The following is a 25,996-nucleotide window of genomic DNA, read 5'->3' on the forward strand; positions in this document are numbered from 1 at the left end:
ATACTGAAGACAAGGTTACAGAATGATGAACGTGCGCCAATCTAGTATGGAGATGCTTCTTCTCATCTACTGAACATTCATTCAGACATTGTATTCTCTTGTGCGTTTAATTCAGTGAAATTTATTACTGTGTAAGTGCTCGGCTTTAATGTCAATTTAGTGTACTTATGATGCTTTATTTCAAAGAGTATGTAGTGTAACTCAAAATTTAGAGCTAAGTTTCAAAGAAAAATTACTACAATTTAGATACATTTTTATTTCAATTGATATCATTTACAAATGTACTTGTATATATTATTGTTTTTTTCACCTAAATAATTTCAAATGCTTGTGAATAACATTGAGCCTATAAATTCATTTTGTGTTTTTAAATATTATTTACGAAAAATTTGCTTTTTAATTATTTTATATATAAAATATTGAAATATTGAATGAATATAAAATATTGTAATAGAATTTATATTCTTTTTCTTCACAAGAATCACCTGGATTTACCTTTTTCAGAGACAATTATTTACTGTGATGATCTTATTTTGTTCTTCCAGGGCTCTAAAAATTCTGAGTGGACTAGTTGTAGACATGGAGAAAGATATTGATACCAACATAACCATCTGCTTTAGTTCTAAAAACATGTGACTCTACTTTTGATTATAGTCTATTATGATACCAATATATAAGTAACTATAAATGTGACATATTCAAAAGCTTTCCAAGATGGCATCTAGTAGTGCTCTCACACAAGAAGAGGAAAACTATGTACGAATGGCTTTGTTACTTACGGGAATTTCTCCACTTGCAGTTCGTGTCCTGTTTGATAAAGAATTTCCTCCAGCATCTTTAAGTTTGACAGTAAATGATAAGAAAGTGAAACAAAAGCTGAATGACTTGAGCAGAAAACGAGTTATTAACAATGCACAGTGGGATCTCCTGTTTCCTACCAGTGGTAAGCAAATCTAACTAAACAGGTACAGTGGGATCTCCTGTTTCCTACCAGTGGTAAGTAAATCTAACTAAACAGGTACATTGGGATCTCCTGTTTCATACCAGTGGTAAGTATATCTAACTAAACAGGCACAATGGGATCTCCTGTTTCCTACCAGTGGTAAGTATATCTAACTAACCAGGCACAGTGGGATCTCCTGTTTCCTACCAGTGGTAAGTAAATCTAACAAAACAGGTACATTGGGATCTCCTGTTTCCTACCAGTGGTAAGTATATCTAACTAACCAGGCACAATGGGATCTCCTGTTTCCTACCAGTGGTAAGTATATCTAACTAACCAGGCACAGTGGGATCTCCTGTTTCCTACCAGTGGTAAGTATATCTAACAAACCAGGCACATTGGGATCTCCTGTTTCCTACCAGTGGTAAGTATATCTAACTAAACAGGTACAGTGGGATCTCCTGTTTCCTACCAGTGGTAAGTAAATCTAACTAACCAGGCACAGTGGGATCTCCTGTTTCCTACCAGTAGTAAGTATATCTAACTAAACAGGCACAGTGGGCTCTCCTGTTTCCTACCAGTGGTAAGTAAATCTAACTAACCAGGCACAGTGTGATCTCCTGTTTCCTACCAGTAGCAAGTATATCTAACTAAACAGGCACAGTGGGATCTCCTGTTTCCTACCAGTGGTAAGTAAATCTAACTAACCAGGTACAGTGGGATCTCCTGTTTCCTACCAGTGGTAAGTAAATCTAACTAAACAGGTACAGTGGGATCTCCTGTTTCCTACCAGTGGTAAGTAAATCTAACTAAACAGGTACAGTGGGATTTCCTGTTTCCTACCAGTGGTAAGTAAATCTAACTAAACAGGTACATTGGGATCTCCTGTTTCATACCAGTGGTAAGTATATCTGACTAAACAGGCACAATGGGATCTCCTGTTACATACCAGTGGTAAGTACATCTAACTAACCAGGCACAGTGGGATCTCCTGTTACCTACCAGTGGTAAGTAAATCTAACTAAACAGGTACATTGGGATCTCCTGTTTCATACCAGTGGTAAGTATATCTATCTAAACAGGCACAATGGAATCTCCTGTTTCCTACCAGTGGTAAGTATATCTAACTAACCAGGCACAATGGAATCTCCTGTTTCCTACCAGTGGTAAGTATATCTAACTAACCAGGCACAGTGGGATCTCCTGTTTCCTACCAGTGGAAAGTATATCTAACTAACCAGGCACAGTGGGATCTCCTGTTTCCTACCAGTGGTAAGTATATCTAACTAACCAGGCACAGTGGGATCTCCTGTTTCCTACCAGTGGTAAGTAAATCTAACTAAACATGTACAGTGGGATCTCCTGTTTCCTAACAGTGGTAAGTAAATCTAACTAAACAGGTACAGTGGTATCTCCTGTTTCCTACTGGTGGTAAGTATATCTAACTAAACAGGCACAGTGGGCTCTCCTGTTTCCTACCAGTGGTAAGTAAATCTAACTAACCAGGTACAGTGGGATCTCCTGTTTCCTACCAGTGGTAAGTAAATCTAACTAAACAGGTACAGTGGGATCTCCTGTTTCCTACCAGTGGTAAGTAAATCTAACTAAACAGGTACAGTGGGATCTCCTGTTTCCTACCAGTGGTAAGTAAATCTAACTAAACAGGTACAGTGGGATCTCCCTAACTAAACAGGTACAATGGGATCTCCTGTTTCCTACCAGTGGTAAGTATATCTCTCTTATCTCATCCAATAGTGTGGCACTATGTAATTAAACGACAGAAGGGGGAACTTTGCGACCTGACATCTTAATTAAAAGTAATGGATCTTTTAAAAATGTTTAAAAATATACTATGTGGGTGACTATTATGCCAAGATGGCGACAGACACCAATACTACCTAAAAGCTGGGAAAAATATATATATGAACATGCTGAAAGCTAGTGCAAAGAAAAAAAGAACTATTTAAAAATCATGTATTCAATATATATGCAGATATATCAGTTAGAAAAAAATCAAATGTTAATGAATTTAGTGCAAAGATGTCATTAACATTCAAAGAAAAACATGATTGAAGTTGGGTTATAATTTACTAATAACAAAATCAATAATATTTTTACCAATAGAACAATCATGACAATAGTCAATGATCTAAAATTATAAAGTAAACACCTTGAACACAAGGTCATGTTTTTCTCTGGCTGTTTATGACGTCTATACTCTAAATCCTTTGGATGTTGGATGTGTACGGATTGATAGTTTAGTCTTAGATGCATGGTTTTTTTTTATTAGTTGTTAGTGGCTTTGAACTAGCTGTCAGATAACTCACTGCGAGTACTCTCAGATCTGTTCATTGTGTCTTTTGGTGTCGGGATGTATAAGTACCCGGCCATGTCCACTTGTATTTTTGTCCATCTGATGAGTTAAGCCTTTTTCAACTGATTTTTATACGACCGCAAAAATTGAAATTTTTTTGGTCGTACATTGGTATCACGTTGGCGTCGACGTCGTCCGAATACTTTTAGTTTTCGCACTCTATCTTTAGTAAAAGTAAATAGAAATCTATGAAATTTTAACACAAGGTTTATGACCACAAAAGGAGGGTTGGGATTGATTTGGGAGTTTTGGTCCCAACATTTTAGGAATTAGGGGCCAAAAAGGGCCCAAATAAGCATTTTCTTGGTTTTCGCATTTTAACTTTAGTTTAAGTAAATAGAAATCTATGAAATTTTGACACAAGGTTTATGACCACAAAAGGAAGATTGGGATTGATTTTGGGAGTTTTGGTTCCAACAGTTTAGGAATTAGGGGCCAAAAAAGGGCCCAAATAAGCATTATTCTTGGTTTTCGCACAATAACTTTAGTTTAAGAAAATAGAAATCAATGAAATTTAAACGCAAGATTTATGACCATAAAAGGAAGGTTGGGATGATTTTGGGAGTTGAGGTCCGAACAGTTTAGGAATAAGGGGTCAAAAAGGGGCCAAAATAAGCATTTTTCTTGGTTTTTGCACCATAACTTTAGTATAAGTAAATAGAAATCTATGAAATTTAAACACAAGGTTTATGTCTATAAAAGGAAGGTTGGGATTGATTTTGGGAGTTTTGGTCCCAACAGTTTAGGAATAAGGGGCCCAAAGGGTCCAAAATTAAACTTTGTTTGATTTCATCAAAAATTGAATAATTGGGGTTGTTTGATATGCCGAATCTTACTGTGTATGTCAATTTTTAATTTTGGTCCCTTTTTCAAATTGGTCTACATTAATGTCCAAAGGGTCCAAAATTAAACTTAAGTTTGATTTTAACAAAAATTGAATCCTTGGGGTTCTTTGACAAATATGATATGCTGAATCTAAAAATGTACTTAGATTTTTGATTATTGGACCAGTTTTCAAGTTGGTTCAAATCGGGGTCCAACATTAAACTTTGTTTGATTTCATCAAAAATTGAATAATTGGGGTTCTTTGATATGCCAAAGGAGTAGGTCCAGTAAGACCCATTTTTGGCCCCAAAATATAGCAGTTTTACAAAATTGTTAAAATGTAAACTTTTAGTTATTTATTGTACAGTAGAATGCTTCTGCTACATAAATATGGGCTGTTTTTGACAATACAATGCACATATATCGTGTACTAGCACAATTCAGTCATGCTAAATTACTGAAATCTTCACAATTCTAGCATTTTAGTTAAATTTTAGACGGTTATCGTGTAACGAAAGTGGCCGCATTCGTGTTCATCCTTAATATTAAAATGTAAGTTGTATTTTATGATAATACTTAACATATATAAAGATTGAGGATGAACACGGATGCGGCCAATTTCATGTTTAACAAAAACTATCTGAAAAGTGACTTTTTCGGCATATTTGGTAGATTTGTCATATTTGAACTTGAATCAGGTCGTTTTTAATGACTAAATCAGTTAAATTCTTTCACATAAACAAATTGATTCAAATGAAATAGACACTTAAGCGTTTAAAAAGTGGTCAAAATCTTTCGTCGGACCTACTCCTTTAACTGTGTATGTAGATTCTTAATTTTTGGTCCCGTTTTCAAATTGGTCTACATTAAAGTCCAAAGGGTCCAAAGTTAAACTAAGTTTGATTTTAACAAAAATTGAATTCTTGGGCTTCTTTGATATGCTGAATCTAAACATGTACTTAGATTTTTGATTATGGGCCCAGTTTTCAAGTTGGCCCAAATCAGGATCCAAAATTATTATACTAAGTATTGTGCAATAGCAAGAAATTTTCAAGTGCACAGTATTCAGCAATAGCAAGATATCTTTAATTGCACAGTATTGTGCAATAGCAAGAAATTTTCAATTGCACAGTATTGCGCAATAGCAAGAAATCTTCAATTGCACAGTATTGTGCAATAGCAAATATTTTCAATTGCACAGTATTGCGCAATAGCAAGAACTATCTAATTGCACAATATTGTGCAATATTAGCAAGAAATTTTTAATTGGAGTTATCTTGTTTTGCCCAGAATAGTAGTTGAATCAACTTAAATCATTGTTTTATACAATATACAATGTATATTCACTTTTACTACCATCGATAAATTAAAACAAATCTTTTACCATTCAGTGATAACAAGCACTTTTTACATTTTAATATTTTATGCTGTATTTAAATGAATAGTTATTGTTGCAAACTCCATTAGAAATTTGAATTGAGATCAGTTTTGGAAAAAGGGAAAGGGGGATGTGAAAAAAAAATTGGGGGGGGGGGGTTCAATTTTTCTCATTTCAGATTTTATAAATAAAAAGAAAATTTCTTCAAACATTTTTTTGAGAGGATTAATATTCAACAGCATAGTGAATTGCTCAAAGGCAAAACAAAAATTTTAAGTTCATTAGACCACATTCATTCTGTGTCAGAAACCTATGCTGTGTCAACTATTTAATCACAATCCAAATTTAGAGCTGAATCCAGCTTGAATGTTGTGTCCATACATGTACTTGCCCCAACCATTCAGGGTTCAACCTCTGTGGTCGTATAAAGCTGCACCCCGCGGAGCATCTGGTTATAGTTCGTTCTTATGTCATGTATGTTGTACTGTTATACCACTGTCCCAGAGGGGAGGGTTGGGATCCCGCTAACCTGTTTAACCCTGCCACATTATTTATGTATGTGCCTGTCCCAAGTCAGGAGCCTGGTTGTCGTTTGTTTATGTGTTACATATTTGTTTTTTATTCATTTTGTTTATATAAATAAGGCTGTAGTTTTCTCGTTTGAATTGTTTTACATTGTTTTATCGGGGCCTTTTATAGCTGACTATGCGGTTAACGGCTTTGCTCATTGTTGAAGGCCGTACGTTGACCTATAGCATGTATAGTTGTTAATGTCTGTGTCATTTTGGTCACTTGTGGACAGTTGTCTCATTGGCAATCATACCATATCTTCATTTTTATATTGGTAAACTTTTAGAATAATTTGTTTTAAGGATTGATAAGTTAACCCAGATCATATCTAAATTTACAGGTCTGTTAGGGGACGACCATTTGATATTCTGGGGGGGAAGGGGGGCAGGAGGATTTGTTTTGGATCAGTCTATTATGTATAATCATTGTCATTAAGAACCATTTAATTACAATTAACCATTATCCTCTGCAGGAATGAATCTTGCAAACTGCATATACATGTATTTACATACACAGTATTAAAGTTTTGCTGCAAATTGCTATTATATTAATTATTGTCAAACATATTTCACCGAGGAGAGCGAGGCAAAATGTTTTTAGGAAGGGTTTTGATGCTGCTGAAGGCCCCAAGAAGATATAGAACAAATGATGCTAAATCATGCTTTCTGGGTGTTATATATCGACCTTTTTCTTAATCTGAAAATGCAAGTTCTGCTTTAATCATTTTTCCGTCTCAAAGCAAAATGTGTAGATTCAGGGTAAGAATTAAAAGTTTTTAGGGACAACATTAAAAGACCAAAATGTAGGATAAAGCAAAAATGTAATTCTCATAGTTAAGTATGTGCCTGCTGTTGGTTTTTTTAAACTCATGATTAAGTTAATAACAAAATGACTAAATTTCAAAAGGAATGCAACACTAACATGACTAACAGAATACAGAATGAACAAATGACAAATAAATAAGAAACATTGATCCTTAAAAAACAGGGGCCATGTCCAAGGAGAACAGTACTTGCTTCTTGCAAAAAGCTCTCAGTGAAAACAATTTGATATGAAGACAAGCTTTTGGTTTTGAGTTATTTTTTTTCAATAAATTGTAAGTCAGGTTATTTATTTTCAAACTACCACAGAACAAACCATTTATTTTTGTGATTATCAAGGCTGATAGTTATTCATTTTCAAAATCCTCCTGCCTCCCCCCTAGAATATCAAATGGTCGTCCCCTTAAATTGTTTATGGATTACACTATCTTGTTTGGATAATTGTATATTCAAATTCAAAACCAAATATTTGCCTAAGGTGATCTTAGGGTAGAGTGTTAGCCTCAACTACAGGAGGTCGTGGGTTTGAACCATGGCCAGATCAAAACAAAGGCTTAACAATTGGTATTTGCTGCTTCTCGTCTTTGTACATGGCATTAAGGAGTAAGAGCAAAGACTGGTTTGCCTGGGGGTCAGAATTATTTGTCACTCAAAAGGTCACATGTCTTCCTGTGAAATGTTACCTTGTGAACTACAATGTAGCATGCTAAAAATCTGCCTCAGCGTGTCGGTCTTGTACGAAGCAGGGTTGATATTTATATAAAATTAACGTCTGTGTCCTGAATATATGTAAATCAAATTGCCGCTGGATGTTAAGCAGCCAACAATCATCATCATCATACAAACCATATCTTTGCATCAATGAACATGATATATTAAAGAATTTGCTATAAAGTCAGTCTCACCACAAGTTTAGCAATTTTCAAATGTTTTTTAGCAACTTCAATTGTCTTTTCCAGCAAAATTTTGCATAATTGTTTGGAATATGCTAGATGCATGTTTTTTCCCAGAAAAGACTCATCAGTGTGCTCATATCAAATCAGTAGGACGTAAAATGAAATACAATGTTGCAGAGCATTTAACCTTTAAAAATTTGAAAAATTGTGCCAATAACAATTTATGGCAATCCACGCCTGGTGTAAAACATACTTCAGTGTTTCAGAAAATTGTTTATCATGTTTATAAACAGATAATTTACATAAAATCAAATTGATATGCCTTGTTGTAGAAACACTTTATTGATTTGAATGACTTTAGATAGTTATGATCGGATATATTAAAACTCAAATAATAAAATATTATACATGTATTGACTTGGGAATTATTATAGGCAGGATTCATGGTGATTCACATTTTAGCAAAGTATAAAAACTTTATTTGTTATTTGATTTCATGATGATTTGTCTAAAAATTCAAAGACGGTTTAAAAAAATTAACAACATTATCTTCAAGATTATTTGTTCTGTTACCAGGTATCACAGATTCTAAGACTTTTGATGTGACACTGATGATAGCATTGCTGAGGAACCTGTCAAACGTGCCCTTGACTCCTCCTATTAATGGATATGACAAACTACCTGTTGCTACAGAAACAACAGCTGCATCAGATTTAGCCAGAATTAAACATTATAGAAACTTACTGGCACATCTTAATGATGGCAAGGTAGATGGCGCATTATTCACTACAGCTTGGAAGGATATAAGCGACGTAAGTAAAACCTACAACTAAACGCTATAGAAACTTAATGTCACATCTTGATGATGGCAAGGTAGATGGCACATTATTTACCACAGCTTGGAAGGATATAAGTGATGAAAAAAGTAAAATCACAAACATACTGAACTCCTAATCACATGGCAAAATCAAATGACAAAACACATCAAAAGAATGAACAACAACTGTCATATTCCTGACTTGGTACAGACATTTTCAAATGTAGAAAATGGTGGATTGAACCTGGTTCTATAGCGCTAGACCTCTCACTCGTATGACAGTCTCATCAAATTCCGATATATCTACAACGATGCAAGAACAAAACAGACATAATAAATAAAATAGTCAAAATATGGGTACAGCAGTCATCACTGTGTTACAATCTAAAAAAAAAAATTTTTACAAAAAAGTACAAAAGCATCTATATATAGCTATCAAATTAAAACATATTCATGTAAGTAGAACCTACATGTATAGTTAAACACTATAGAAACTTAATGTTACATTTTCATAATGTATATAGAACTTGCTATATCAAAGGTTACTTAAGGTCAAAAATTTTGGTTTCAGTTGAAAACCCCATGTCTTAAGGGACAGATCATGTCTTCTCTAGATCTTGCGAACTGTTATGATTACAAAGTTTATACTTGACCAAACACTAGAGTGTGTAATGACATATATACAATTTTCTCTGTCAAAGGTCTGTCTGTTGGTGTGTCCGTCCTTAACAAATTGTGTCTGCTCTATATAACTTTAAAAGGTGCTTCATATCAGTTCTTATTCATACAAATTTGTGAGCACTTGTTATTGGCATCAATGTTCACAGAAATGGCTCCCATTTCATTGTTATTTAGCTACGTATAATAAAGATTAACAAGGAGAGATTTGGGTATAATGTCAATGGGATATTACACGGTAGTCATTCTGAAATAATAAATGTAATCAGGGTAATTTTACCCTACACAACAAACTTGCAAGGTATATGCTTTTTTGTCCTTTCTATCCGTCTTTCTGTTAACCAGAGGATATATGTATATTCAAACCTCATAAGTGGAAAAAACAGACAAAACGTGATCAATCACCAACACACAAACAAATACACACAAACAAATACACACAAACAAAAACACACCAAACACAACCTAGAAAAACTCAAAAGACAGGACAATATGAACCTCACCTAAATCAAGGGGTGATTTAATGTATTCTAGAATGGTGTCCAGACCCTGCTTCACATGTGACACCTGTTGTGTTGCTCATGTAAGTATAAAGTGATCAGTCTAAATTGGTGGGTCACATTCAAGGAAATGTGGACAGGATGGTCATTAAGACAGATGAAACATATCCATTGTCTTCCGTGAAACACAAATTCAATAATGATATCGACATATCAGACTCAACCATATTGGGATGGCATTTTTTGCAGTTTTGGAAAGAATGATTTCAGTTTTACTTCTTTGTATTCTTGTTTCAACATTGTTCAATAGCTTCCTTGTATTAAGCAACAAGCTTTTATTGAGGAAATCATGATAGGAAATGCAAACTCTGAGATAATATTGTTAATTTGACTTTGTATCAATGAGATACAGTATATACATGTACTACATATGCAGGCGTTGTTGGAATGTTGCTACATTAGAATGGAATATTCACAATTGGGAAACTAAAAACATCACTTCTGTCTAAAAGTTTTATTCTCATTATTGTCAATTTTCTAGGTGTAAGTCAAGATATGAGGCAGAGTTCTTATATCTATTTACTGAATGTTTTGTTTGCTTAATTTCAAGTTTGATGGGATAGATGCATTACACTATCCCCAAACTTTGAATTATTTAGTGAGAGGACATTAGCTGTATAGTTATTAGTGAAATGCAAAGTTAAATAACGAAGCTTGCTTCTTTTCATTCTTCCAATGAAACCTGTGTATGAATATAAAGAGAAGATGTGGTATGATTGCCAATGAGACAATTCATCCCAATATCCCTTTATCAAGCAGTTTATGCCATAACAAAGAATAGGTTTGTTTGCCCTAACCCTTCCTACCCAGAAAAAAGCTGCCTACTCAAAATCTTTTATTGTCCTAATTTGAAGAAGTTTTTTTTAATCAAATAATCGTGAAGACTAATAAACATCCGATACTTCGATTTCGTTTCGTTGAAAAAAAAGAAATGCCTACCTACCTACCTACTGTCACAACCTTTGGGTAGGGTTTGGGCAAACCAAAATATTTTTAAGTGTGGACTTATGTAATGTTATTTTCGCAAAACAAAATGTTAAACTTACTTAGACAACTAGTTTGTTTTCTTTTCAAGGCTGTTCTTAGAATGGGAGGGAATGCAATGAAACAAGAATGTGATCAGTTGATGACAAAACCACTGGACATGTCAAGCCAAGAAATATTACGAGACTTAAACCAGGCTAAAGTGGACATTGAATTAATTAAACAAACACATGAAACACTTGATACAGAAGTAAAACAAGATATTAAAAAGATAAAATTAGATCATGACAAATCTAAGAAAGACATGAAGATGTTAACGTTTCGCCAAGCAAATTTGAAAAGATCCTATAATTTGTTACAGCACAAACAAAATGTATCAAATCAGCAGGCGAAGAGATTTAAAAAAGATGTGAATAGGTTAGAGCTAGATCAAATAAATGTAAAGGTGGATGTGAAAAAGCTCAAATCTACTTATGAGGATCCAGTTCCATGGAATAGAAGAGGTACAAAAAATGTATTCAATTTAGTTTTTGAACTAACAACCCTAAAGTAGAACTTATTAACATGATGAGTGATATGTATTTTTAACAAAATTTGAAATGGGAAAAGATATTTTATAAAAAAATGAGAAATTTTTGTCGAGCCTTCGACTTTAGTCGAAAATGTGAGACTAAGCGATCCTACATTTTGTCGGCGGCGGCGGCGGCGGCGTCCACAAATATTCACTCTGTGGTTAAAGTTTTTGAAATTTTAATAACTTTCTTAAACTATAATGAATTTCTACCAAACTTGGACAGAAGCTTGTTTATGATCATAAGAAAGTATCCAGAAGTAAATTTTGTAAAAATAAAATTCCATTTTTTCCGTATTTCACTTATAAATGAACTTAGTTTTTCTGCGAGGAAACATTACATTCATTCTGTGGTTAAAGTTTTTAAAATTTTAATAACTTTCTTAAACTATCCTTGATTTGTACCAAACTTGGACAGAAGCTTGTTTATGATCATAAGATAGTATCAAGAAGAAAATTTTGTAAAAATAAATTTCCACTTTTCCGTATTTTACTTATAAATGGACTTAGTTTTTCTGCGAGGAAACATTACATTCACTCTGTGGTTAAAGTTTTTAAAATTTTAATAACTTTTATAAACTATCCTTGATTTGTACCAAACTTGGACAGAAGCTTTTTTATGATCATAAGATAGTATCAAGAAGAAAATTTTGTGAAAATAAATTTCCACTTTTCCGTATTTTACTTATAAACATGATAAATGGACTTAGTTTTTTTGCCAGAAACAAAACATTCACTCTGTGGTTTAAGTTTTTAAAATTTTTATAATGTTCTTAAACTATCCTGGATTTCTACCAAACTTAGACAAAAGCTTGTTTCTGATCATTAGATATTATTCAGAAGTAAATTTTGTAAAAAAAAAAATCACTTTTTCTGTATTTTACTTATAAATGGACTTGGTTTTTCTTCCAGTTAACATTACATACAGTCTGCAGTTAAAGTTTATAAAACATTTTTTAGATTCATAAACTATCCTGGATTTTTTACCAAACTTGGAAGCTTCTTTCAATCAAAAGACAGTATCGATAGGGAAATTTTTGTTGATGTTTTTCCTCATTTTTGTTGAGTCTGCGATTAACAGCAAAAGTAGGCGAGACACTGGGTTCCGTTGAACCCTTACGAATTTTTCTTTGATATGCTTAATTTAACCATATCTAGACTTATAAATTTACTCTTTGGTCCGTTTTCAATTTGGTAAAAACAGGTCCAAAGTGTCCTAAATTAAACTTTAGTTTGATTTTATCAATTATTGAATTCCTTGGGTTCTTTGATATGCTGAATCTAACTGTTTGTTTAGATTTTTGATTGTAGTACCGGTTTTCAAATAAGTCCATCCATATTAAGGTCCAAAGGGTCCAAAATTACACTAAGTTATATTTTAACAAAAAATGAATTCTTGTGGTTCTTTGAAATGTTGAATCAAAACTTATATAACGGTTTTTGATGTTGGTCCAAGTTTTACTAGTTGGTCCAAATCAGGGTTCAAGATTAAATTTTCTTTGATTTCATCAAACATTGAATTCCTTGGGTTCTTTAATATGTTGATTCTACCCATGTATTTTGATTTTCAATGTTGGGGCTCCTTTGTCAAATTGGTCAACATTGAGGGCCAAATATTCCACAATTAAACTTTGTTTGTTTTCACCAAAAACTAAATAAGTTGGGATCTATGACAAATGTATGATATGCCGAATCTAACATTGTATTTCGATGTTTAATTTTGGAACCTATTTTCAAAATGTTACACATTAAGGTCCACATGGTCCAAAATTTCATGAAAAGTTAAATTCGTGTGGTTCTTTAATATGCTGAATCTAAGTGTGTATTTAAATTTTTGAGTTTGTTCCCTGTTTTCAAATTGATCTACATACAGGCCCAAAGGGTCCAAAATTGAACTTTAATTATATTTTAACAAAAATTGAAATCTTATGGTTCTTTGACATGTTTTATATTTTCATATTTTGGGCCAAGTTTTCTGGGTTTTATTCCAAATCGGGTTCCAAAATTAAACTTTGATTTAAAAAAAATGTATTCTTGCGGTTCTTTGATATGTTGAATCTAATAGATATAAGAAGATGTGGTATGAGTGCCGATAAGACAGCTCTCCACCCAAGTACCAATATGTAAAAGTAAATCAATATAGGTCATAGTACAGCCTTCAACACGGAACCTTGGCTCACACCAAACAGCTAGCTATAAAGGGCTGTATTTAGATTTTGGACATTGGACGGTTAAAGGTAAATTTCATATTTCAAATTTTTAAGTTCTTATTAGACTATATTCATTCTTTGCCAGAAACCTATGTTGTGTGAAATATTTAATCAATCCAAATTCAGAGCTGTATCTCAAATGCTTAAGCGTTGAGTCCATATTTGCTGCAACTGTGCAGGGTTGGACCTCTGTGGTCATATCAAGCTGCGCCCTGCTGAGCTGTTAATATTATTTTGAGATATCCAGAACCACACATATACTTTTATTTAGCCTAATAGGTCAACTATACTTGGTGTATATTGATGTGCGTTTCTTAGATACTATCAGAATTAGGTCAACTTTATTTGATGTCTGAAATGATTGTAAGGTTTACATGGTTGTCAGTCATTGTTCATATGACCTTGACTTCATTATACATCACACAACAAAGTTGCCTAGTGTATAATGTTTTTGACCCATCTGTCCATTCGTCAGTTCTTTAGTCATGTTCTTGTCATCGCAACTTCTCTGAACCACACTGTATAATTTCATGAAACTTTGTAGTAAATTAGAACATACTATGTAGATGTGCATATTGACAGGAAATTATACTGACGGACTTTAGAAAACCAACACCTAAATAAATCGGACGTTTTTAAATTAAATAAATAATAAATTACACAAATTCATGGTATATACGAATACTTAATCAATCTTTCAACATTACAGACAAAATTTACAGTCAATCGAAAACCCAATGACGTAATGTTCCTTGTTGAAGTACTGTGGTTAACACTTACAGTCTGGTTTTAGATCTTCAGTATCGGGTGTGGCCACCGTTGTTTCGTAGGATAGCTTCTAAAGAGCAGGTCATTCAATAACATCTACTCCATTCAAGTTTTGAGTCAAGCTAGCGATATGTGCACGCACATTATCATGTTGGAATGTTAATTGATTGAACTGTCCATAACGTCGTAGCTCTGGAACGACAACTGGCTGCAAAATTTCATCAATATAGCGTCTAGCTATTTTAATGTGCCATTGACAATACCCAACCGTATCAAAAAATTGTTGTTAATAGAGCCCCATACCATTACACCTCCGCCACCAAATCTGTCATGTATAAGAACACAGTTATCTCAGCGTAGCATTCATTTTCTCTTCTGTAGATTCTCTTTCTACCGTCCGCAAAACTGACATTGAACCGTGATTCATCAGAAAGCACCACACGATTCTCTACTGCTGCAGTTGTTGCCTGGCCCATTGTTGTTGATTTTGTCTATGATGCAAAGTCAAAATAAGTCTTTTTTAGAGCCTCTTACAGTTAATTTGACGACATTTCAGTATACGGGATACTGTTTTAGCATTAATTGCTCTGCCATGGCGTCCAATAATTTGGTTTGCGGCTGAGGTCGCCGTTGTGAAACCATTCTGCAAATGGCATAGTATGATGGCATTTTGTTGGTGCGGTGTCGTTATTTGCGGTTGTCTGGGTCTCAGACGATCTTTAACTGCTCCTGTTTATCTGTAGCGTTGACATAAAAGCCTCCTTTTTGAATTGCTAACATTAAAATGTCTTGAAACAGCACATTGACTTATTCCTATCTGTAACATTCCGATGGCTTGATTACGATTTTCATCACTGAGTTGCCGCATTGTGAAATCCCAAAAAGTTCAAATTGTCGGTTAAAGGAAGGCAAAGGATGTAACACATCTTTAGGACAATAAAATCCGGTTTAAAATTTATTCAGCTTGCCATCCATCGTCGAACATTTCATGCTCCCCTCACCCCTAAATTACCTGGCTTACTCAGGTAAGAAAATAATTGATTTTTACTCACCAGATACATGTATGACTGTCGTAAATAACAAAACAAATAATATTTATGCCCCGCTGTCGCGGAGGGGGCATTAAAAGAGGGACGAAAGATATCAAAAGGATAGTCAAACTCATAAATCTAAAATAAACTGACAACGCCATGGCTAAAAATCAAAAAGACAAACAATAGTACACATGACACAACAAAGAAAACTAAAGAATAAACAACACGAACCCCACCAAAAACTAGGGGTGATCTCAGGTGCTCCGGAAGGGTAAGCAGATCCTGCTCCACATGTGGCACCAGTCGTGTTGCTTATGTGATAACAAATCCGGTAAATAGTCTAATTCCATAGGTCACATTCATGAAAGGGAAGGGGATTGTAGTTACGATGTAAGGAACATATCCGATATCATTTGCGAAACGGCATTAGGTTTTACCCTTGTCCGTCTGTACGTACGTCCCAAAATTGGTTTCCGTTCTCTAAATTTAGTTTGCCTCAACCAAATGTTATGAAATAATGATTAATGCTTATTACCACAAAACACAGATCAAGTTTGAATTTTGGTGGCCTCACTTTTACCGTTCTGGAGTTATGCCCCTTTACAAATGGAAAAATTGTTGAATTTTTTCGTTTCTGTTCTCTAACTTTAGTTTGCAAGAACCAAATGTTTTGAAACTTATACACAATGCTTATTACCACAAAACACAAATCAAATTCGAATTTTTGTGAAGTCACTTTAACGGTTTTAGAGTTATGCCTCTTTACAAATGGAAAAATTGCTGAAAAGTTCGTTTCTGTTCTATTTCTTTAGTTTGCCTCAACCAAATGTTATGAAACTTATGAACAATGCTAATTACCACAAACTATAGATTAAGTTTGAATTTTGGTGGTGTCCCTTTTATTGTTCTAGAGTTAATCCCCTTTACAAATAGAAAAATTTCTATATTTTTCGTTTACGTTCTCTAACTTAAGTTTGCCTCAATAAATAAATAAATAGATGAAACTTATAAACAATGCTTATTATCAAACTCAGATTAAGTACACATTTGGGTAGCGTCACTGTTACAGTTCTTGAGTTATGCCCCTCTATGATGATATGCAAGAGGAGGAATCATCTGTGTCCCATGGACACATTCCCCATTTATATTTTACTATTTTCGAAGAAAATTTAGAAAATTGGTGTTGCGTTTCTAAAGTCAGTCAATATATGATTTTTTTTTATAGGCGTTATGCCCTTTGAACTTAGAACTTATGCATATATTGTTGCAACAGTTTGTCATCACAACTCCTACGAAACCACACAGCAGAATTTTATTAAACTTTGGAGTTAATGAGGACACACTACGTAGATGTGCATATTCACAGAAATTATGATTCAAATCTATTTTCTAGGAGTTATACCCCTATGAACTTAAAATTTGGACTATAATGATATAACAGTTTGTCATCACAACTTCTGTGAAAACGCACAACAGAATTTCATGAAACTTTTAGTAAATGAGGACATATTATGTAGAAGTGTATATTCACTAGAAATTTTTATCAATGAGTTTGAGTCTTAAAAATTAGGAATCTGATGATATTTTGCCTAGTTACAATGTTGGGGCGAGAAGTATGTGCTCACAAAGGTTCATTGATTTTCATAAATCATTGATGATGTAAAGTTTAGTGATACTGGTAGTAAGATTGTAAGACTGTTATCTTTAAGACTTTCAATTTACAATTCAGTCTCTTTGACACATTCCCTATTTCCATTCTAAATTTTATTAATCAAATTAAGCAGAACAGAAATAATATTGCTCCCATCACTTAATGCATTATGCATTTACCATCATCTGAGGCATTCTGAGTCACAAATTAGTAAATACAAAGTTGAATGAATACATGTTGAGCATTAATATTTTATTGTTTTTTAAATTATCTTTGGTAATAATTTACTCCTTGATGTTTCAGAGCAAGTTAGTAAGCAGTTGGATAAGTGGCAGAAGAATGCTGATAACTTTGTTGAAACCAGAGCTGCGAAATGTGTTTTGAAATGTATCAAGGAAAACAGTTGTCTCACTATTACAGCTAGTTCTGGTGTTGGAAAGACATCCATTTTACGTCATGTGGCATTAAACATGAAAGAAAAAGAAGGGTATGATGTACTTCCAGTTACTAATCCAAATGATATTATCCAGTTTAATAATCCAAATCAGAAAACACTATTTGTAATTGATGACTTTTGTGGGACTTATTCCATAAACCAGTCCGACCTTGACAATTGGGAATCAGTTATGGAACAAATAAAGATGTTGATTGAAAACAAATTAACAAAAATTATTGTCGCGTGTCGATTACAAGTGTACCATGACGAAAAGTTTGAATCTTTATCCATTTTCAGGACATCTGTTTGTAACCTACGAACAAAAGATTTGTGTTTATCAGAGACAGAGAAAACGTCAATAGCAGAAATATATCTGAACACAAAAGCATCAGAGATTATTCAGTACTGTGATTTATATGATTTCTTTCCACTTCTCTGTAAATTGTATAATGAAAGTCCCGAGGTCAATATAACAGAATTCTTCAAAAATCCATTTTCGGTATACGAAACTGAAATTAACAAGCTTAATAAAAAAGGTTATTATAGAAAATACTGTGCAATGGCTTTGTGCGTTATGTTTAACAACAACTTAAAAGAGGAAATGTTTTCAGAAGAGATAAATGTAGAAACAAGAAAGATCATTAAGGAAACATGTGAGGCATGCAGATTGGACAGAGGCACATCACGACTTGTTCTACTTGATGAACTAAACTCACTTGAACACACTTTTATAAAGAAAGAACATGGTATATTTAAAACAAAACATGATAAGTTATTTGACTTTCTTGCATACTATTTTGGACAAAAAATGATCCAGTGTATAATCAGAAATGCACATTCTGTTTTCATTATGCAGAGACTTTTACTAGAAAGGAAAGATTACATGGATCAGTTTATTACTATTGTACCACAGAAATACCATCAGATGTATATGCAGAGAATGATTGATGACTGGTCAATTGGTAGAGTAAACTGTGTGTTCATGAATATAAACTTGAAGATACAAGAGTTCAGACACAAATTCCTATGTTATCTAAAAAAATGTAAAAAATCACTTCAGAGGCAATTAGCGCTGAAAATAAATGTAAACACTAAAGATACTGCACTGATACTATGTTCTTTGTATGATGATATTCCTTTTATTCATTGGTGTATTAACCATGGTGATTGTGTTAACCTGTGTAACTGTAGAGGTGGGAGTCCTTTGCATGTTGCTTGTTATAATAATCATATAGAGATAGTAAAGGTATTACTGGACAACAAGGCAGACATTGATAAGTGTGCAGATAATGGAGTATCTCCTTTGTATATTGCTTGTCATAATAATCATATAGAGATAGTAAAGATATTACTGGACAACAAGTCAGACATTGATAAGTGTGCAGATAATGGAGTATCTCCTTTGTATATTGCTTGTCATAATAATCATATAGAGATAGTAAAGATATTACTGGACAACAAGTCAGACATTAATAAGTGTACAGATAATGGAGTATCTCCTTTGTATATTGCTTGTCAGAATGATCATATAGAGATAGTAAAGATATTACTGGACAACAAGTCAGACATTGATAAGTGTACAGATAATGGAGTATCTCCTTTGTATATTGCTTGTCAGAATGATCATATAGAGATAGTAAAGGTATTACTGGACAACAAGGCAGACATTAATAAGTGTAATGCTAATGGAGCATCTCCTTTGTATGTTGTTTGTCAGAATAATCATATAGAGATAGTAAAGGTATTACTGGACAACAAGGCAGACATTAATAAGTGTGAAGATAATGGACTATCTCCTTTGTATGTTGTTTGTCAGAATAATCATTTAGAGATAGTTAAGATATTACTGGACAACAAGGCAGACGTTTATAAGTGTAAAGATAATGGAGCATCTCCTTTGCGTGTTGCTTGTCAGAATAATCATATAGAGATAGTAAAGGTATTACTGGACAACAAGGCAGACATTAATAAGTGTGAAGATAATGGACTATCTCCTTTGCATGTTGCTTGTCAGAATAATCATATAGAGATAGTAAAGGTATTACTGGACAACAAGGCAGACATTAATAAGTGTGAAGATAATGGACTATCTCCTTTGCATGAAGCTTGTTATGAGAATCATATAGAGACAGTAAAGGTATTACTGGACAACAAGGCAGACATTAATAAGTGTGATGCTAATGGAGCATCTCCTTTGCATGTTGCTTGTTATATTAATCATATAGAGATAGTAAAGGTATTACTGGACAACAAGGCAGACATTAATAAGTGTGATGGACTATCTCCTTTGCATGTTGCTTGTTATGAGAATCATATAGAGACAGTAAAGGTATTACTGGACAACAAGGCAGACATTAATAAGTGTACATATAATGGAGAATCTCCTTTGTATGTTGCTTGTCATAATAATCATATAGAGACAGTAAAGGTATTACTGGACAACAAGGCAGACATTAATAAGTGTATAGATAATGGAGTATCTCCTTTGTATGTTGCTTGTGAGAATAATCATATAGAGATAGTCAAGGTATTACTGGACAACAAGGCAGACATTAATAAGTGTACAGATAATGGAGTATATCCTTTGTATATCGCTTGTCATAATAATCATATAGAGACAGTAAAGGTATTACTGGACAACAAGGCAGACATTAATAAGTGTGATGCTAATGGAGCATCTCCTTTGCATGTTGGTTGTTATATTAATCATATAGAGATAGTAAAGGTATTACTGGACAACAAGGCAGACATTAATAAGTGTGAAGATAATGGAATATCTCCTTTGTATGTTGTTTGTCAGAATAATCATTTAGAGATAGTTAAGATATTACTGGACAACAAGGCAGACATAAATAAGTGTAGAGATGATGGAGCATCTCCTTTGTATATTGCTTGTCAGAATAGCCATACAGAGATAGTTAAGGTATTACTGGACAACAATGCAGACATTGATAAGTGTACAGATAATGGAGCATCTCCTTTATATATTGCTTGTCAGAATGATTATATAGAGACAGTAATGGTATTACTTGACAACAAGACTGACATTAATAAGTGTAGAGATACTGGAGAATCTCCTTTGTTTATAGCTTGTCAGAATAATCATATAGAGATAGTAAAGGTATTACTGGACAACAAGGCAGACGTTAATAAGTGTGAAGATAATGGAGAATCTCCTGTATATATTGCTAGTTACAATACTAGTAATCATATAGAGACAGTGAAGGTATTACTGGACAACAAGACAGACATTAATAAGTGTAAAGATAACGGAGCATCTCCTTTGTATGTTGCTTGTTACAATAGTCATATAGAGATAGTAAAGGTATTACTGGACAACAAGGCAGACATTAATAAGTGTATGGATAACGGAGCATCTCCTTTGTATATTGCTTGTCAGAATGATCATATAGAGATAGTAAAGGTATTACTGGACAACAATGCAGACATTAATAAGTGTATGGATAATGGAGTATCTCCTTTGTATATTGCTTGTCAGAATGATTATATAGAGATAGTAAAGGTATTACTGGACAACAAGGCAGACATTAATAAGTGTATGGATAACGGAGCATCTCCTTTGTATATTGCTTGTCAGAATGATCATATAGAGACAGTAAAGGTATTACTGGACAACAAGGCAGACATTAATAAGTGTGAAGATAATGGAATATCTCCTTTGTATGTTGTTTGTCAGAATAATCATTTAGAGATAGTTAAGATATTACTGGACAACAAGGCAGACATAAATAAGTGTAGAGATGATGGAGCATCTCCTTTGTATATTGCTTGTCAGAATAGCCATACAGAGATAGTTAAGGTATTACTGGACAACAATGCAGACATTGATAAGTGTACAGATAATGGAGCATCTCCTTTATATATTGCTTGTCAGAATGATTATATAGAGACAGTAATGGTATTACTTGACAACAAGACTGACATTAATAAGTGTAGAGATACTGGAGAATCTCCTTTGTTTATAGCTTGTCAGAATAATCATATAGAGATAGTAAAGGTATTACTGGACAACAAGGCAGACGTTAATAAGTGTGAAGATAATGGAGAATCTCCTGTATATATTGCTAGTTACAATACTAGTAATCATATAGAGACAGTGAAGGTATTACTGGACAACAAGACAGACATTAATAAGTGTAAAGATAACGGAGCATCTCCTTTGTATGTTGCTTGTTACAATAGTCATATAGAGATAGTAAAGGTATTACTGGACAACAAGGCAGACATTAATAAGTGTATGGATAACGGAGCATCTCCTTTGTATATTGCTTGTCAGAATGATCATATAGAGATAGTAAAGGTATTACTGGACAACAATGCAGACATTAATAAGTGTATGGATAATGGAGTATCTCCTTTGTATATTGCTTGTCAGAATGATTATATAGAGATAGTAAAGGTATTACTGGACAACAAGGCAGACATTAATAAGTGTATGGATAACGGAGCATCTCCTTTGTATATTGCTTGTCAGAATGATCATATAGAGACAGTAAAGGTATTACTGGACAACAAGGCAGACATTAATAAGTGTGATGCTAATGGAGCATCTCCTTTGCATGTTGCTTGTTATATTAATCATATAGAGATAGTAAAGGTATTACTGGACAACAAGGCAGACATTAATAAGTGTGAAGATAATGGAATATCTCCTTTGTATGTTGTTTGTCAGAATAATCATTTAGAGATAGTTAAGATATTACTGGACAACAAGGCAGACATAAATAAGTGTAGAGATGATGGAGCATCTCCTTTGTATGTTGCTTGTTACAATAGTCATATAGAGATAGTAAAGGTATTACTGGACAACAAGGCAGACATTAATAAGTGTATGGATAACGGAGCATCTCCTTTGTATATTGCTTGTCAGAATGATCATATAGAGATAGTAAAGGTATTACTGGACAACAATGCAGACATTAATAAGTGTATGGATAATGGAGTATCTCCTTTGTATATTGCTTGTCAGAATGATTATATAGAGATAGTAAAGGTATTACTGGACAACAAGGCAGACATTAATAAGTGTATGGATAACGGAGCATCTCCTTTGTATATTGCTTGTCAGAATGATCATATAGAGACAGTAAAGGTATTACTGGACAACAAGGCAGACATTAATAAGTGTGATGCTAATGGAGCATCTCCTTTGCATGTTGCTTGTTATATTAATCATATAGAGATAGTAAAGGTATTACTGGACAACAAGGCAGACATTAATAAGTGTGAAGATAATGGAATATCTCCTTTGTATGTTGTTTGTCAGAATAATCATTTAGAGATAGTTAAGATATTACTGGACAACAAGGCAGACATAAATAAGTGTAGAGATGATGGAGCATCTCCTTTGTATATTGCTTGTCAGAATAGCCATACAGAGATAGTTAAGGTATTACTGGACAACAATGCAGACATTGATAAGTGTACAGATAATGGAGCATCTCCTTTATATATTGCTTGTCAGAATGATTATATAGAGACAGTAATGGTATTACTTGACAACAAGACTGACATTAATAAGTGTAGAGATACTGGAGAATCTCCTTTGTTTATAGCTTGTCAGAATAATCATATAGAGATAGTAAAGGTATTACTGGACAACAAGGCAGACGTTAATAAGTGTGAAGATAATGGAGAATCTCCTGTATATATTGCTTGTTACAATACTAGTAATCATATAGAGACAGTGAAGGTATTACTGGACAACAAGACAGACATTAATAAGTGTAAAGATAACGGAGCATCTCCTTTGTATGTTGCTTGTTACAATAGTCATATAGAGATAGTAAAGGTATTACTGGACAACAAGGCAGACATTAATAAGTGTATGGATAACGGAGCATCTCCTTTGTATATTGCTTGTCAGAATGATCATATAGAGATAGTAAAGGTATTACTGGACAACAATGCAGACATTAATAAGTGTATGGATAATGGAGTATCTCCTTTGTATATTGCTTGTCAGAATGATCATATAGAGATAGTAAAGGTATTACTGGACAACAAGGCAGACATTAATAAGTGTATGGATAACGGAGCATCTCCTTTGTATATTGCTTGTCAGAATGATCATATAGAGATAGTAAAGGTATTACTGGACAACAAGGCAGACATTAATAAGTGTACAAATAATGGTATCTCACCGAAACAAATTGCCAGTGAAAAAGGATACAATGGCATACTTGCTGTCATTAAAGAATATTCCAGAGAATGAGAGAGGATGTTATATATCAAAGAAAATAAAAGCTATATTAATAATGAATTGTGATTTGGCAATGAACGATTTTAGAAAGGAAATTTTGTTAAAGATGAAATTGTAATGATTACTTGGTGTTTTCTTTATGTAAAATATTTATTTTAATTTGTTATTTTTGTGTCCCATCATTTATATTAAACTTATGAATCTGATTTTTTAGGTTTTTTAATAAAGTGAAATTTACTAATGTATTTAAATGAAAATATATTTGAAATGATGTAATTTTTGTACTTTTTATGCCCCCGCTGTAGTGGAGGGGGCATTATTTTTTATAACCTTGTCCGTCCGTACGTCTCTAAATTGATTTCCTTTCTCTAACTTTCGTTTGACTCAACGAAATGTTGTGAAACTTATACACAATGCTTACAACTACAAAACACAAATTTAGTTTGAATTTTGGTGGCGTAACGTTTACTGTTCTAGAGTTATTCCCCTTTACTAATGGAAAAATTGCTGAAATTTTCGTTTTCATTTTCTATCTTTAGTTTGCCTTTACAATTTGTTATGAAACTTATACACAATGCTTTTACCACAAAACACATATCAAGTTTGAATTTTGGTGACATTACATTTACCGTTCTATAGTTATGTCCCCTTACAAATGAAAAAAATGCTAAAATAATTTGAAGGAAAAAAAAGTATTTTTTCAATACTTTGTTTATGCAAAGACCATTTTCCCCCTGTCTTCCAAAACAGTTACAGCATGAAGTAGTCAAAATCTTTCATACTGTACGAAAACCAGTGACATTTTTCAAGCCGATGACAATTGGTTATCTATTAGGGTCATATCTTTATTGTGTCATTAGTATATAGCTATGCTAACGAAACTTTGTCATATTGATTCACAACTACTGTCAATATAAACAATATATGGAAATATTTGATATAAATATGATCATTGTGTTAAATAAATGAAAGAAAGAAATGTCAATGAAATCTATGTTTAAGATGAAGTTACAAAACAAGTATTTATCTTATTTAGATAGATTAACCTACTGTTGACGGTGTAACAATAGTATTCCTTGGCTTTATATGTAATCAATATGGTAGCTTGTGTGACGACAATATGTTCCAAAATATTTCCATCATTGTTATAAAAAGTACTGAAGATACCAAAGATACACTGAAAACAGCATGATAAAAACTAGGGAAAAAACACCAAGACAGGAACAAAAGTGTAAAAAACACTACTTTGAAATATATAGACTGATTAACATGAATACCACCAAAAACCAAAGGTTGTTTTAGGCTCTCTAGAAGAGTAAGCATATCCGGCTTCATATTCAGCAATTGCCGTGTTGCTAATGGTTTGCCAATATTCACAAGAAGTCTCATTTTGGTAGTCTAGTTTGAGGAAAAGAGTATGGAGTGGTTGCTGTGGCCGATAGATAAACTCTGTGTTAATCTAGCAAAATGTCGTTCGTGAACCCTTTTCAAGGTTGACCTCAACATTGCAACTTACTAGTTTAAATATTCCATCAAAATTCATCAAGGCTCATGCAATGTACTCCGAAGTACATCTACAAATATATACAATATAAGCTTACATGATTTCCTATCTTGGTTTTGCTCATTGTTGAAGGTCGTACGGTGACCAATAGTTGTTTTAAATGTCTGTGTCATTTTGATCTAGCTTGTGGACAGTTGTCTCATTGGCAATCATACCACATCTTCTTTTTTATATTCACTATAGGATATATAAGATGTAAACACTGACTGAAGTATATGGAATTGTTGAGTGATAAGCTATCATCAATATATCATATCTGAATGTGAACTTAAAGACTTGGAAAAATGGTTTTTCTTTTGTATTTAAGAAGATTTTCTATTTATGTGTCATTTCTGTTACCTATCAGCTATGACTTTAAAATAAAGCAAATAGGTATTCACAATTAGTACCGATTGTCTACTAACTCAACAAAACTTATGTCGAGCGTTTTGGTGAAGTCATCTTTTGTTTTTTGTTCAAATCAGTAAGGTTATTTTTCATGACAAGAAATTTGTTTCTACCATTCTCACTTTTTGTAGAACAAGTTTCTGTTTATTGAGTAGTATACACCGCAGAAATATAGAATAATTGGATATTACTACAAATTATAGTTTCGTCGTAGTATGTGACAAGGGGTTACTATCGGGTGGTGGCGGCAGCGTTAACTATTTGTATAAAGCTTAATATTTCAGAAGGTAACAGACCTGGGTTCTT

At 33.4% G+C, this 25,996-nt stretch overlaps 2 protein-coding genes across 3 annotated transcripts in view; one reads left to right on the forward strand and one right to left on the reverse strand.

Moving 5' to 3' along the window:
* Positions 1-24,644, forward strand: LOC139491996 (uncharacterized). Of its 2 annotated transcripts, XM_071280014.1 has the most exons (5): positions 1-131; positions 546-943; positions 8,384-8,619; positions 10,938-11,349; positions 17,384-24,644. In XM_071280014.1, the coding sequence occupies exons 2-5, from the start codon at positions 715-717 to the stop codon at positions 23,749-23,751; spliced, it is 7,245 nt and encodes a 2,414-aa protein (XP_071136115.1). In that variant the 5' UTR covers positions 1-131; positions 546-714; the 3' UTR covers positions 23,752-24,644. The 2 variants fall into 2 exon arrangements, with proteins under 2 accessions (XP_071136115.1, XP_071136116.1); XM_071280015.1 differs by lacking the exons at positions 1-131; positions 546-943 and adding an exon at positions 2,649-2,667.
* The window catches only part of LOC139492001 (uncharacterized), a 275,234-nt gene that overhangs the window by 156,279 nt on the left and 92,959 nt on the right, over positions 1-25,996 (reverse strand). The window lies entirely within an intron of this gene.

The sequence above is a fragment of the Mytilus edulis genome, chromosome 10 (genome assembly GCF_963676685.1).
Source record: "Mytilus edulis chromosome 10, xbMytEdul2.2, whole genome shotgun sequence".
Classification (NCBI taxonomy): domain Eukaryota; kingdom Metazoa; phylum Mollusca; class Bivalvia; order Mytilida; family Mytilidae; genus Mytilus; species Mytilus edulis.